Source organism: Mauremys reevesii, linkage group 19, assembly GCF_016161935.1.
Source record: "Mauremys reevesii isolate NIE-2019 linkage group 19, ASM1616193v1, whole genome shotgun sequence".
NCBI classification, from domain to species: domain Eukaryota; kingdom Metazoa; phylum Chordata; order Testudines; family Geoemydidae; genus Mauremys; species Mauremys reevesii.
The window spans coordinates 10199420-10214558 of record NC_052641.1 but is presented as its reverse complement, the minus strand read 5'-3'; the positions used below and the strand labels follow the sequence as shown (position 1 = coordinate 10214558).

At 47.8% G+C, this 15139-nt stretch overlaps 1 protein-coding gene across 2 annotated transcripts in view; it reads right to left on the bottom strand.

Annotated features, from left to right (window-relative positions):
* Positions 1–1526: 1526 nt before the first annotated feature.
* The window catches only part of PAPPA (pappalysin 1), a 452227-nt gene continuing 438614 nt past the window's right edge, over positions 1527–15139 (bottom strand). The window contains exons 27-28 of one of the 2 annotated variants that reach the window (XM_039506691.1): positions 13782–13874; positions 1527–3415 (exon numbers count right to left, since the gene is read on the bottom strand). In XM_039506691.1, the coding sequence (XP_039362625.1) occupies positions 3308–3415; positions 13782–13874 (201 nt within the window). In that variant the 3' untranslated portion in view covers positions 1527–3307. The remainder of the gene's footprint in view (positions 3416–13781; positions 13875–15139) is intronic. The other variant, XM_039506690.1, reaches the window with a different exon arrangement.

The following is a 15139-nucleotide window of genomic DNA, read 5'->3' as shown; positions in this document are numbered from 1 at the left end:
CACTCACCCACCTATGCACAGAGGCAAGGCACAATGGGAGGCTTGTGTTCAGGGAGCGCAAGGGGGCAGAACTGGGGATCAGCATCCCCCTTACGCACATGCCAACCCAGGTTTTCTTCTGATGAAGCCCATGGGAGGGAATGCGGTGCAAAGCAGCACCACCGTCCGCTGCTGGTGCTGTAGGCTCCGTCGGGGGAGATGCACGGCCTAGTGGGGAAAAGAGCAGCATGGAGGTTCTGCCCTGAAGAGGGGACTGTTGGCAGACCGGGGACTGCAGAGCCGTAACCGGCTTGGGAGGCTGTATGGGTGAGAGGCCCCGCCTCCTTCCATACAAGCCCCTCCCCCTAAAGCAAGAAGGATGCAAATCTCTGCGAGCAGCAGCTGCTCTATCTTCTCCACATTGATCCCTCTCGATGCAAAAGGGGCTATTTTGGCCCTGAGTTCACAGGTGCTCACGGCGAGCACGAGACAAGTATGCGCCTTTGGGGCTCTATGCAGGGCTGCATTCTAACTGCGGAAAGTAGATATATAAACCAAACCCTTCTTAATACATAGAACTGAAACGTTATAGCTGCCCCTGGCCTAGCAGCCCTTTGCTCTCAGAGCTCTTGCCAAGCTGCCTCGGGCGTAGAGGACACAAGCCAGTCGGCATTTAAAGGGCCTCTGGGGCTTGTGAGCTTTTTCGAGGACACATGAAGCAAACTGCCAGCACAGGGGAGGGGCAATGCCATGGTCTCACATGTATTTTCGTGGGGATGGCAGCCTCAGGGCTGCAGGGGGTCTCTGTGAGTAAGCACAGCGCCCATTCTCTTCAGCTAGATTCGAGGATGCTCAAGATAAACCTCCCTGAAAGAGCCATGATGCCTGACCAATCCTTTTGTCCTTGGGAGGGCAGCAGTGAGCACGTGCGTGCAGGTGGGTGGGATGCCTGCATGACAGCCAGGACCGTACCTGTTCTGTGAATCAATAGAGGTGGGACCCTTCAGCAGATTTATGCCAGATTCATGCCCCAGCCCTCCCAGACTGGAATCGTTTTGGGGTGATCCCTAGTTTAGCTGCCTTAGCTTTAACAGAGTGAGTCCAGAGATGTGTTTGTCCCTTTATCTTTGGATCCTTAATCTTGACCCCAGTTCTTACAAGCCTGTTGATTTCCCATGTCGAGCCATTTTTACAGCCCTCCCAGGTGCGCCATGGCTGGGGCAGGGAGATGCAGCCTCTGTAGAAGGCTGGGGATTGACTACACCAAACAGAAATAAAGTCTCAGTCCAGGGAGGGGTCCTAAGGCCCCTAAATCAGTGAGTACCACTGGGCTCCTTCACACTGGGGGCTTTTGGTGTCACTGAGTTGAGGAAGAATTCCTCTTTTGGCTTAAAATGTTCCTGTGGATGTGAATTTTTTTGCCCCTCCCACGACATCCTTTCCCTTCCCCAGAGTCTAAAATATCAAGCAAGCAGGACGGTTCACTCTGGGCTTCGCTGGTTCAAGGGACTGCTGCTGGCTCCAGGATGGCTTCAAGGGGGCCACATCTGGCCCCGTGGCCCTTGTGAATGCACTTAAATGAGCTGCCCAAGCTCTAAAATGCCACTGCCATTCCCTTATCAGGCAACGTTAGACCTGCCTCTCGCTTGAGCCCATTTTAAAGCCCTGCAGAAGGGGAGATTAACCCTTTCAGGAAGGCGTTATTGTCAATAGGAGCCCTGGATGCAAATCCAGCCATTAGTGTGCAGACTTTAGGGATATGTTTGGAGTGGGTTGTAGCAGCAATGTCCGCACTGGCTCCGTTGGGTATCAGATCGACTCAATGGGATCTGAGCAACCAGAGGATGCTGAATCCCAATTAAGAAATGACTGAGCAGCCGGTGGAAAGTGCACCTTTCAGGACCAGAACTGGAGGTGGGGAGGAGGGGGCAGATGGGAGGTGTGAGGGTAGCCTCTCTTAATGCCCTTCCTTTTGGAAGATTCCAAGCAGCTGATCTCCTGCTCTGAAGTAGCTGTGTGGGCTGGATCGCCCACAGGCCTGGGAATTTAATACTGACACACTGGGTTCAAAACTCGAATACTGTCCCCAGCCATTCTTTCCCCTCGGCTTGTGCCTTTGCACGCTCTGCCTCTCCTCTCCCGCGCCAACAGGAGCACGAAGAGATTGTTCAATATAATAGACACACATACCAAAGGGGAGGTGTAAGCAGAACCATTGGCTAGCTGGAGGTAAAGCAGCAAATCTCTTTGGCTGGCTGGTGTCCTGATTTCTTGCCCCAGTGCTGAGGAAAAAACCAGAGGGTCTGAAAGGCAGGTTGTAGGTAAGCTTTAAGGCAGATTGTTTGGTTGCTTGGGGTTGTTGTCACCCTGTCCTGACACAGTAAAGAAACTAGTTGTAGGGGACATAGCAGCAGGAGTAGCAGCAGCAGACATGCTCGAACGACAAGTATGGGGGTTTGATTTACCCTCCCTATTCCCTCAGGAGCAATAATCTCCAATCCTCAGTGCCAGCCTAACACGTAAATGCCAATCCTCAGCCCATCCACTCGCTAGCACCCGCCCTTGCTTCACCACGGGACGGTCTGCCCACCAGCAAACATTTCGGAGTTCTCCCATGTGTCGGCTGCAATTTGCAGGCTGGCTGTAGGCCAGTGGAGCCGCGCAGAAAACCCCAGTGCAGTTTGCAAAGCTCCTAGCCTGGGTGTAATATTTCCATGACAAGATAATGCAACCCACATTTCAGCCGTCTGGCCATTTGGAAAGACATTCGCCAAGATGTGCGGTCCCGTGGTGAACCCATCCTAACCTCAGTGCCCTGGGCATGAGATACCTTGGCATTCAGCATCACTATAGGCTTGGCCTGGTTTCATCTGAGAGCTCAGCCTCTTCCATGAATGCTCTGAGTTATGAGCACTGGAGAGGGGAAAGTGTGTTTGCTTTGATCTCAATCTCTCTATTTATCTCTATAAATTTGTATATATATATATGGCTTGTTTCTCGCCTTAGATCTAGATACAAACAGTTCAAATTAGGTGGGCGCACAACTGCATAAACACATGCTGTTTTGATACTTAAAAGTCTTGACTCGACTCTTTGTTTTTGCTTGTTTGTTGTTTTTGCTATTTAAGATATACTTAATACATAACCCCCCACTTTGAGTTCTCCTTGGACAAAAATTAAAGGCAGACTGGGTGAATTCTAAAGGTCCCTGGTGCAGAAATGCCATCCAGTTGAGCAGCTAAATGTTAAAGACAATACCAAAAAGGGATGTGGTGTCTCTCCGAGCCTGCCTTTAGCGGTGCGATCGTCCGTTCCGTGTTGCCGGACGTTACCCGCGACTGAAGCTGCGTCCATCCTTCTGACTGTTCTCTTGAGCGTTGGGGTCTAGGCAAGCACATTCTGCTTGTAGGTCACAGGACATAGGGAAAGGAATAACCTATGGGATAGAGGCAAAAACACAGGGAAGTGCATGAGGAAACACACTTTTCGACAGTCATGTGGATAAGGAACAGGTCTTAAAACACAAGATGCCCTCAGAGAACAGCTGAGCAGTTGGCTTCCTTGACTCAGTGCTATTTTTGGCATGATTTCCCCAAGCACTGGGACCCTAAGTCCTCTGTCCATTGACAGGACAGGTACAGCATGAGCAACAGCAGTGCGAGCCTTCCATGCCACTTCCCCAACACGCTACAGCCCTATCTCAAAAGGCCTGTCCATATTGAGGCCGGGTAGACATACCTGTGCTCTCTGCGCTCTAGCTACCTTGCTAACAATAGAAGAGATGATGCCGGTGTGCGGGGTTCGGTGCTGCGGCACAAGCCTGCCTCCTCCCTCTCCCCTGAAGCATGTAGTTCTTGGCACTGAAGCCCGGCCCGTGGTGTCCTCACTTCTGTTTGTAGAGAGCTAGCTGGAGTACAGCTATGTCTCCACCAGAGGCCATTCACACCCATGGCTGCCGTGTAGACATACCCAAAGACACAGTCTGTAGTGGTGAGAGGGGAGCTCGGCAGGTTCAGGCCTCGGCCTACAGGCATAGAACGTGGGACCCTTGCCACACGTCACATTACCAACATGGACGTGCTTGTCTGAAGAACTAGAGCTTTCTCTGCCAGGCTTGCGGCTGTCTTCTGCATCGCTACGCTTGGATTGCCCTTCCTTATCCCAGTGTGCCAGGATCCCAGCCTCTCCTGAAGCACTTCTCCCACAAAGCCCACAAGCACTAACTCATGACAAGGCACAGCATCGGCATCCCAAGAGTCAAAGTTATCACCGTGCAATGGGTCCTGTCCAATCTTGTTCTGTCACACACCACTTAGCACTTAACAATGATGAAAAGGTGCCTGTGTTTCACCAAGAGCAAGCCTTTAAACGCTTGGTGTTTTCAAAGTGCAGAGGCCCAACGACTGAGTGGGTGGAAACCTTGGAAGGAATGGGAGCGGGAGATTTTGCTCTGTGCAAATAAAATCTCCTCATTGTCTGTTTAAAGAAGAGCGTGAAGTAGTTGAAGTAACAGCCTGGAGTGCTTGGCTAACAGACGTTGATTTCAGCCTATTGCATCATGGCATTTACACATGAGAAGGGGGTGGGGGAGAGTCTTGCTTGCCTGAAGTGAATTCCCAAGAGTCTCTCCCATCTGCGCAGACAGAGTTAATGACCTAATTCCCCTCCCCCAACCCTTTCCAGGACAGTGCTGCAACCTGTTCAAATGTTCTCGGCAAGTACAGCAAGCATGTGCTCACTCTCGTTCACTTGGCTCTGCTGCCACATGTTTGCTCCCTCGTTTTATGTGCACTTTTCTCCAGGCCATAGAGCTCGGATCTGTCTGTTCCCTATCGGTATCCATCCATCACTGGCACCTCGAAGAATGTGGACCATGCACTTACACACATAGTTACCATTTCTGTCCATGGAGCTATCCCGTCCGTACATGTGCCTGCGTGTCTGTGTACAACGTGCCTTTGTCTTTACACACACAGACGGGAAAGACGGGTGGCGGGGGGGCGTCTTTATTTCACAACGAGGCAGCCTGAGATGGTAGGGTGACCAGACAGCAAGTGTGAAAAATCGGGATGGGGGTGGGGGATAATAGGAGCCTATATAAGAAAAAGACCCAAAAATCGGGACTGTCTCTATAAAATCGGGACATCTGGTCACCCTATGTGACGGGGACACAATGAAGCTAAGAAAAGAGCTCCGATAGCCAACACCGGGCACGGATTCGGTGCTCTCCAGAACCACCACTCAGCACGTCTGACTTCACCTTCACAAGGCTCTGCCGTTCAGGTGGAGTAGGGCACTGGTTTTGTGTCAAGCTGTGGCACTCCCCAAAGAACTGAATCAAAGACCGGGTGACTGCAAAACATGTGAAGGGAAGAGAAATGTCAAGAGCCTAAAAATAAATAAATTCAAATAGAAATCAGAGAATTTGTAGAAACTGGAGAAAACAGGAAGAGCTAAGAGGACACTTTGTCGCCTAAAGGTATAAGTATTTGCTAGGTAAGGCACAAGTGAAGGCAGTAAAGCAATGAGTTTTCAGGCCTGTAAGGGTGTATTAATTATATTCATTACTTAAGAATTCCCAGTGAACACGCTGAGGTTTGATAGCAAATACCTTTACCAATAGGTTACACCTTGGTCCATCCCCAAACCAGTCAGGGCAAGACTGCTGCAAACCACAATGTCTCAAATATTCTTAAATGAGATGGTGGAGTCTATTGGGTACGGTGAAGACCTGAAGTTCATTGCTGACTACTGCTGACTCACTGTTTTGTCTTGGCCAAGCTCTTCTGTCTCTGTGTTTCAGTTATTCTCCCTGTAAACTGGGGATAATGCTCCTTCTTTAGAGAGATTGTCACTCTTTGGAACTCCAGAGTCAAGAATGAGAACCCTGTAAGAGGATGTCTTCAAAGAAGCACATTACAGGTATGTAATTTCCAGGGCCGGCTCCAGACCCCAGCGCGCCAAGCGGGCGCTTGGGGCGGCATTTTGCCGGCAGGGCGGCAGGCGGCTCTGGCGGACCTTCCGCAGTCATGCCTGCGGGAGGTCCACCGGAGCCGCGGGACCAGCGGACCTCCCGCAGGCATGACTGTGGAGGGTGCGCTGGTCCCACGGCTCGGGTGGACCTCCCACAGGCATGCCTGCGGATGCTCCAACGGAGCCGCGGGACCAGCGCGCCCTCCACAGGCACGTCTGCAAGAGGTCCCCCGGAGCCGTGGGACCGGCGACCGGCAGCGCGCCCCCCTGCGGCGTGCTGCCCTGCTTGGGGCGGTCAAATTCCTAGAGCCGCCCCTGGTAATTTCCCTGTGCGCATCTCACAGGGCTGTGACGAAATATTGACTTTTGAACTTCCTGGCTCTCTGGAGTTTGTTACAGTTTGATGTCAGTCTGGTGTTCTTTTGAAATGAAGTCAGTGGGCCTCTCCTTATAGCCTTCTCCCCTCCGTCGGCCCCTCCTTCTTTGCTTTCTAACAAACCATTACAAAGACATGTGAAATCAGAACTGGACAATCTCAGGTCTCAATACAGAGTGAAATGCAACGGCCAGTGATAAACAGGAGGTCAGACTACATGACCTAAAGGTCCCTTCTGGCCTTAAACGCTATCAATCTGCGGAAAGAGAATAATCCCTCTGCACCATGAGAGCCTCTGGAGAGAGAATATCTTCCTCTGTGTTGTCCTAAAAGAACCCTACAGTCTGCCCTATAGGATTCTATACTGAAATAGTCCAACTAGTCCACGAGCCTGCTCCCAAAAGATGCTTCAGAGGAAAGTACAAGTTCTCTGCAGTGGAACAACGTGGCAATAAGGGGATTTTCCTCCTAATCCAGTGATCGGTTGTGTTAGTCACTTTATACCCCTTAGATATTTTTATCCTATCTAATGTAATGTTCTAATCTTCACCTCAATGATATCTTAACAGCAGCGAGACTCCCGGGTCAATTATGCATTGTATAACAATGTACTGGACATTGATATGGATAAAGAGACCATCCACAGTCCCATCCGACAGGATACAAATCTATAAATGCTTGTGCTACAAGGCATAAGCCAATCACTCATTGACAGGGAAGAAAATGGTAGGATGCAATGAGGACAGGTAAACTCAAACACACATGGCTGATCCCATGACTTCAGCAACAAAAGAGCAGAGGAGAAAGGCTCGCGTTCGCACAGAGAAATAACAATTATAACATATGTTTGTTCCAAGCCCCCCTCCAGGGCCAGATTTTCACAAGTCTTTGGGCACCTAAAGCTGCAGAAAGGCACCAAGTAGGATTTCCAAAAGTGACTAGCTGCCTAATTCCCCATGACATTTAAAAATCCCGCCCTAAGCTCTTTGGGGGCAGAGACTGTCTTTTCCTTCTGTGTTTGTACATTTCCTGACGCAACAGGGGCCTGGCCCATGACCGGGGCTCCTAGGTGTCACTGCAATATAAACAAACACCAGTGCTAAGAAGCTGTCTTCCATTCCTTTTCACTGGGCCATAGTCCGGTTAGGTGCTTGAGCCCAGAAAAACACGCTCCAAACTGAACTGACTTTGTTTTTCAGATAGTTCTTTAAGATCCCAAGTCATTAACAGCATATATGACTAGCACTGACATGTCCAAATATATGCATTGAATCTAGATATTATACACACATTTAAAAAACAAATCTGTTTTCCTTCATTTAGCTCCCAAGAACTGCGTTCCCTCATGTCTCCCCTTGCAACAGTTGATGCCTAACACCCAGGAATGCTGCTGTAGCAGGAGAAAGACAGAATGTTAAAAACTCAGGTCTTGGCTCAGTGATTGTTGTGAAACAGACAAAGATACTGTATCCACAAACAAACTGATGTAGGCAGAGAACACCACAGCCCAAGAAGGGACTTGGAAAGGGGGTTAGGGGAGAGAAATGAGAGCGCATAGCCACATATACACACACTGGCATATGAGAGAGAGGCCAGAACCAAAAACCACAGGACGGATTAGCACAGAACTCTGGGGAACTTTGGGTCAAAAATCTGTATTTTGGTCCTTGGGTCTATCTTTAATACACACACACACACACACACACACACACACACACACACACACACACACACACACACACACACACACACACACAGTTAACAAAAAGAATCAAAAGCAAAGCCAGACAAAGAGACATGGAGAACACAGGAAAGCAAAGCACACATTATTCCAGAATTAGAGCATCCACACACAGCTATTCAAGAATCATTATTGCATTTTAAATTCAAATCCCACCTTAATCTGAATTATCTTTCAAATGTAGACAAGTCCTTATGTTTCTAATCCCTTTCTGAATTTTACCAAGCATTCGGTCTCAATAAAATCATGTGGCAGTGAGTTCCACATGTTAAATGACATGATGTGTAAAAACTGCTTCCTTTCACCAGTTTTAAATTTCTTGCCTTCCAGCTTCACTGGAGGGGGAGAGGACAGACAGACACAGAAATAAAGAGAGACCACCTGTATGAGGACATTTCACCCTTTCAAACCTCTAAATTCTCTGTCAGCTCTGTGACACCAACGCTGAGAGGATCGATTTGTGATTCACAACTAGAAGTTGCTTTTTGTTTTCCCCCCTTTCTTTGAGCTAAGAACTCCATATAATGTGTAGCCAATTTTACATCCATCACAGACTACAGAAGGGATATAACCCTCTTCTCTGCAATCTCTACTTTAAAAGCTTTATCCAGCGCCCGCTGAAGTTCATGGGAATCTTTCTGTTGACTACAGTGGGCTTGGGATCAGGCCCTTAATTTCTGCATTCATACGTTACATGACAGGTCCTGTTCTGACTGTGAAGAAGCACTGCCTAGAAGAGATAGCACAAAAACAGGGGACACTGATACATGGCTGGGATCCAGTCAAGGAAATGGACCAGAGCAGCTAGTCCTCCTCACAGGGCAGCTATGGATTGACACACAGCTAATGATATCCAGACTCAGATAACCCACTGAGAATCGCTGAGAAAGGACAATCTGGAGGAAACAGATGGGAATGCGTTTGAGGGTATTACTCGCCTCCTTCCCAGGGTGAAATCCCAGGCAGGTACCGGGACGGCCGGGAGAACAGTAACACAAATAGCCTGATTCTCAGTCCTCCGCACCCTCTCCCCCACCCCTGCTTCACACTGTAGCTTCAATGCACTTGCGGCTGATTCACACTGACATAAGTGAGAGTGGAATCGGCCCCAATGCTGCTGGGGGGGTAGGGAGGAGCGTTACATGTCGGGAAACAGCGTGTTGTTAGGAGTTGAAATGTTTGCAAAATCTCCCTGATGTGACTAACTCTGGAAGTATGAAGAACCCCCACGTACATCCCCCCTCCTACGGATAAAAGTGCTGGGTCAAGTTAAGCATGGCAGGCTGCAGCGGGCCATTCTTGGTTGCCCCTCACCTCCCCCTGTACCCTCAGAGTTCACACACCAAGTGGGTGCTTTGTTCCTTAACAGGCCTCTTACGCACAAACACGTCTTGTACGATTCTTCTCCCTGGTTTTTGGCATTTAGGTCACCAGGGGTTTTCTGAGATGATGCAAAAATTGACTTTTAACTCTTTGGGCTGGTATGCAGGGTTCACTCCCAAACCAGGTCAATGCCCCCTCAGGGCCTGGGAAAGGAGAGATTAAAGCTCCTCAGAGGCCCAATACAGGACGGTATGTAAGGTTTAGAAGGCCTGACTTGCCTCTCCCACGGGTGTACATCCAGAACTATCTCATTGATGTTCATGGGCCTGACTCTCTTCTCACTCATCCTGATGTAAATCAGGAGTTACCCAACTGAAGGCAACAGGCCCGATTTGCCTCTCATTCACCCTGGGGTGTCAATCAGGAGTAACTCCACTGAAATGAATGTAATTACATTGGCATAGACCCGGCATGAGAGTAGAGTCAGGCCCTAGAGGGTATGTCTACATAGCAAAGAAAAATCCACGTCTGGCCCGGGCCTGCTGACTTGGGCTCACAGGGCTCAGGCTACGGGGCTGTTGCATTGCAGTACAGACTTCCGGTTTTGGGATGGAGCCCGAGATCTGGGAGCCTCCCAGCCTGCAGGGTCCTAGAGCCTGGGCTCCCGCCCAAGCCCAGAAGTCTAACAGCAATGAAACAGTCCCGCAGCCCGATCCCCGCGAACCCAACGGGCCAGCTGCAGGTGTCTCGTTGCTGTGTAGACATCCCGCTAGAGTAGGGGAGGAGGTAACAAGGAGGGCAGTAACTTATTTTAATTCCCTGCTCTTCATCTGCGTTCCTAATGCTGTCACTCGAGGGGATGAAAGGAGCAAGGGAGCCAGTTTGGCAAACCACACGGAGTGTGAAAGCAAGCAGCTCTGTCGCTCAGCAATCAGCTGGGCTTCCAGTGCCTGTGCTACTGCTTGTGAAAACACGAATGTCATCAGTCTAAATAAGCACCAAAGATTTCAGAGCAGCCTGACCACCCAGAGGCAAATAGCTGGTGTGTAGTAAGGAAAGCCCTGTTCCTTGGTCTCTGTAACGCTTGCTAATGAAGCAAGGTTGGGTGGCTGAGCAAACACCGTCAGTTAGCACCTCTCCAGGGAATGCTGTATATTGTGGGGTTACAGCCTTTCTCATACCAGCCAAGAATCCGCTCTCTGGATAGACAATACGGGCTGCAACCATCTCTCCTTTTAATTTATTGCTGTCTGGAAAAGAATCCCTTTGTTGTTATGCAAACCAACTCTGAGCCCTGAAACGGCCACTCAGCCAGCCATGACCAACAATGCCCTCACATGTCACACAACCACTTGCTAACCAGGACCAAACATAACAAGGAAGCAAGTTCACCCAAACGCCTGGGTGACACAGTGCACTTGGAGCATGTACTAAACACTGAACCATTTCCAAACTAAGGAAGCAATGCTATTTATTGCATCCTTTGTTCCTTCATGCCCACCCTATATGGAACCTCTAGCTAAGTACAGTGTACAGGAACAGCCTGCCAGGGGCACCGGAGGTGGCATGTCAGAGAGATCCACTCTTCTGGATAAGCATAGTTTCCTCAGTGGCAGCTAGACCACTGGCTATGTGAGCTTTCTCATATCCACGTTCTAAACACTGCCAGTTAGGACTGTTGGTTTCAGGCAGAAAAGCAGGAATAGGAAGAAGAAGAAAGTGCCATGATTCAGAGATGATCAGACTTGGGTATTTACATCTCCAGAGTACTCATAGATTGTCACTTTTATTTTTGGCCACAGAAGATGGATAGGGATCCACTGGATCCCACTTTTGGTGGGGATGGACACACTCATGGAAATCATTGCCGATACTACTGCACATTAAGGCAATATGTTTGCTCAAGGCTCTTTGCTTTATGTCCTGGTTTCTTGAGTGAAGAGGGTCAGATAAGTTTCCATGTGTTTTGGATAAACAAAACGTTGGACGAACCATGCCAAGTTCTCCATCCAGCACTAGGCCTCATTTGTTTTTCACTGAGCCACTCTGTTTTTCTCTCCATGGTGTGCACCTGTTTCAATGGAACATCAATCGGCTGAAGATTTGGCATTTTAAATGGAGATTTGTGCCAGGATGATGTATACTTGGCATTAGGCAAAGTAGTTGATGTCTAACCTGAGCTCTGAAACTGTATGAGACAGATTCTCCTTTCAACAGCACTGGGGCTACCCTCTTGCAATGAAGTGGAGTGGCAGGGATTTAAGTCAGAGGAGAATGTGCCACTGTAAATACAGTCCAGTTTTGCGAAATTTAAAGAGCTTGTTCTTCAGGGTTAGATTTGCTTGAACAAGTTGCAGGGACTGGGATGCAAAATCTTTAACACAGAGTGTCCGTAATTATAGTTTAGAATAAAGTATGTGAGCAGGGCCCATTGAGAAATGGTTTTGATCTGCACAAGTTCTTTCTCGCCATGCTTGACAAGTAAAAACTCATAAAATGGGAAGAAATGAGGAAAGTAGTGGAGGAGAAAGACAACTGGACAGGAGAAATCCTGGGGGTAGGAAAAACTCCCCCCACCAACAACAATAAGGGGTTGTTAAAGTTCCCCAGGGAGGATCTCTGAAATAAGTCCCCAGAGGACTCAAAAAGGGCATATCTAGTGCCAATCTATAAAAAGGGGAATAAGGACAACCCAGGAATTTACAGACCAGTCAGCTTAACTTCAGTACCCGGAAAGATAACGGAGCAAATAATTAAGCAATCAATCTACAGACACCTAGAAGATAATAAGGTGACAAGTAACAGTCAGCATGGATTTGTCAAGAACAAATCACGTCAAATCAATGTAATAGCTTTCTTTGACAGGGTAACAAGCCTTGTGGATAGGTGGGAAGCTGTAGAAGTGGTTTATCTTGGCTTTAGTGAGGCTTTTGATACTGTATTGCATGGCATTCTCATAAACAAACTACGGAAATACAACCTAGATGGAGCTACTGTCAGGTAGGTGCATAACTGGTTGGAAAACCATCCCCAGAGAGTAGTTATCAGTGGTTCACAGTAAAACTGGAAGGACATATCAAGTGGGTCCCACAGAGATCAGTTCTGGGTCTGGTTCTGTTCAATATCTTCATCAATGATTTAGATAATGGCATATAGAGTATACTCATAAAGTCTGTGGATGATACCGAGCTGGGAGAGGTTACAAGTGTTTTGGAGGCCAGGATTAAAAATCAGAATGATCTGGACAAACTGGAGAAATGGGCTGAAGTCAATAGGATGAAATAAGGACAAATACAAAAGACTCCACTTAGGAAAGAACAATCAATTGCACACATATAAAATGGGAAATGACTGCCAAGGAAGGAGTACTGTGGAAAGGGAGCTGGGGTCATTTCCCATCCGGTTCTGGGCACCACATTTCAGGAAAGATGTGGGCAAACTGGAGAAAGTCCAGAGAAGAGCAACAAAAATGATGAAAGGTTTAGAAAACACGACCTGTGAGGGAAGATTGAAAATATTGGATTTGTTTAGTCTGGAGAAGAGAAGATGGAGAGGGTTCATGATAATAGTTTTCAAGTACATAAAAAGTTGTTACGGGGAGGAGGGAGAAGACAGGATAGGACAAGCAGCAATGGGCTTAAATTGCACCAAGGAAGGTTTAGGTTGGACATTAGGAAAAACTTCCAGTCAGGATGGTTAAACTCTGGAATAAATTGTCTAGGGAGGTTTTCGAATCTCTGTTATTGGAGATTTTTTTAAGAGCAGGTTAGACAAACACCTGTCAGGGATGGTCTAGATAATACCTAGTCCTGTCTTGAATGCAGGGGCCTGGACAAGATGACCTCTTGAGGTCCCTTCCAGTCCTCTGATTCTATACGATTCTATAAAATGAGGGGCTAGGAAAGGAACAGACACTAAATCAAAGAAACCCTAATACTGGGATTTGAGGCAATCTGCTCTTGGGGCTAAATCATGAATTATCGAAGGTGGGGCTGTTATGCGCATCTGGCCTTACATTTGAAAGGACGCCAACAGCTTTAATGTTCCGTACGGAAAGATGCAAATAACCCCAGCAAGATGGGCGTGTGGGGAACGTCTATCAATTACTTGTGTTGCTCCTTTGTTGGCCCCTGGGGCCTAATTTCTTCCTCAGCTCTACCTAGCCCTTTCTACTGACTCCAAAGAAGTTGCACACATGGAATTAGGGGCAGAATTTGGCTTTAACTTTTGCTGCCTGGGATCCCAGAATGCTATCGGCTTGGAATGTTACACCGACCAGGGAGTCCTTCCAGACAACAGCCAGTCTAAAGATGGCCAGTAAACTCCTGGGTAATTGCTTGCTTACTTTAACAATGTGCTGTATTTTTCTGAAACATGTTTTATAAATACCTTATTTCTGTATGTTGTGGTATGCAAACAAGAAGCAGCTTTATAGCGCAGCCGGGCAAAGGGCAAGCTGGCAATCTGTGCCAGGTCAGGAGGCTGCAGACATTAAAAAGAAATAGGATTTTATTTTGTCCTTAATGGAGGACCTTGTTCCCTTTGGATCCACAACAGAAGCCCTTTCTCCCTCGATGACATTAATTGTGTTGACTTCTTTTGGCCAAGGAGAGCTGTGTGGCATTCCCTATGGAGTCCTTCAAAGCCACTCCGGGGTCATCCATAGCAGTAAAACATACTCTTTCCCTCAGGGGCTGACCATGCTGTCTGTATGTGTACCAGTCCCTACTAGACTAGAAACTGAACCTGAGTTTTAGGTGCACAGCCTTTGATTGTTAACTGCCAGGCCTGCCAGCTGGTTCCATGAAGGATGTTGCAGGAAGTGGTGTTGGTGATTCATTAGGCGGTGCTCTTCTCTCAGACTCTTTGCCTGGGCATGGTGTTGTGGGACACTGCAGCTGATCCAGGAATGCACAACAGATGATTTGTCTGACGAATGTATCCTTTTCCTGCTTACTAAATACCCATGACAGATCACAATCGCCTCAAAAAATATTCACTTCAATATTACTGAATATCAAAGTATTCCGTGCAGTTCTTTCATGATTTATCTTAAACTCTGTGGACCAATGGTGAGCAGTTCTCGGCAATTATTCAATATTGATTAGTTCAGCTGAGTTGTGATTGGTCTGGTAAGTCATGTGGCATTGTTTCCATTCCTTGACTGGAGGAGCGCACAAGGCCACGTTGTGCTAATATACGTGTGCGCCAATTTAAAACTTGGTTTCTGTGAATCCTTGTGTAAATTTGAAATTACCTTTCTGTGAACTTTCACACCAGCGTAACAGGATTTTGTGGAAAGCAAACAGAAAAGGGGTCAATGTTCCAGGGACTTTTTGGTGGAACCTTTTATTTCCGTACGGCCCAGTTCTATGTGGTTGCTTTGCAGCTGGAGATACACCTCTACCCCATTATAACGCCACCCGATATAACACGAATTCGGATATAACGCGGTAAAGCAGCGCTCCGGGAATCAAATCAAGTTCGATGTAACGTGGTTTCACCTATAATGTGGTAAGATTTTTTGGCTCCCGAGGACAGCGTTATATCGAGGTAGAGGTGTACCACTTTTTTGGGAAGAGACATAAAACCAAAGTTTTGACCATTTGTGGTCAATAAAGACCTCAGTTTGCCTTTGGCATGATTGTTAACACCTGCAGCTTCAACCAGATATGCTGTGATTCTTTGCTTCCTTTTTTAAAACAAACTGAGGTGGTGGTGTGCACCGTTAAACGTCCAGAGGTGAC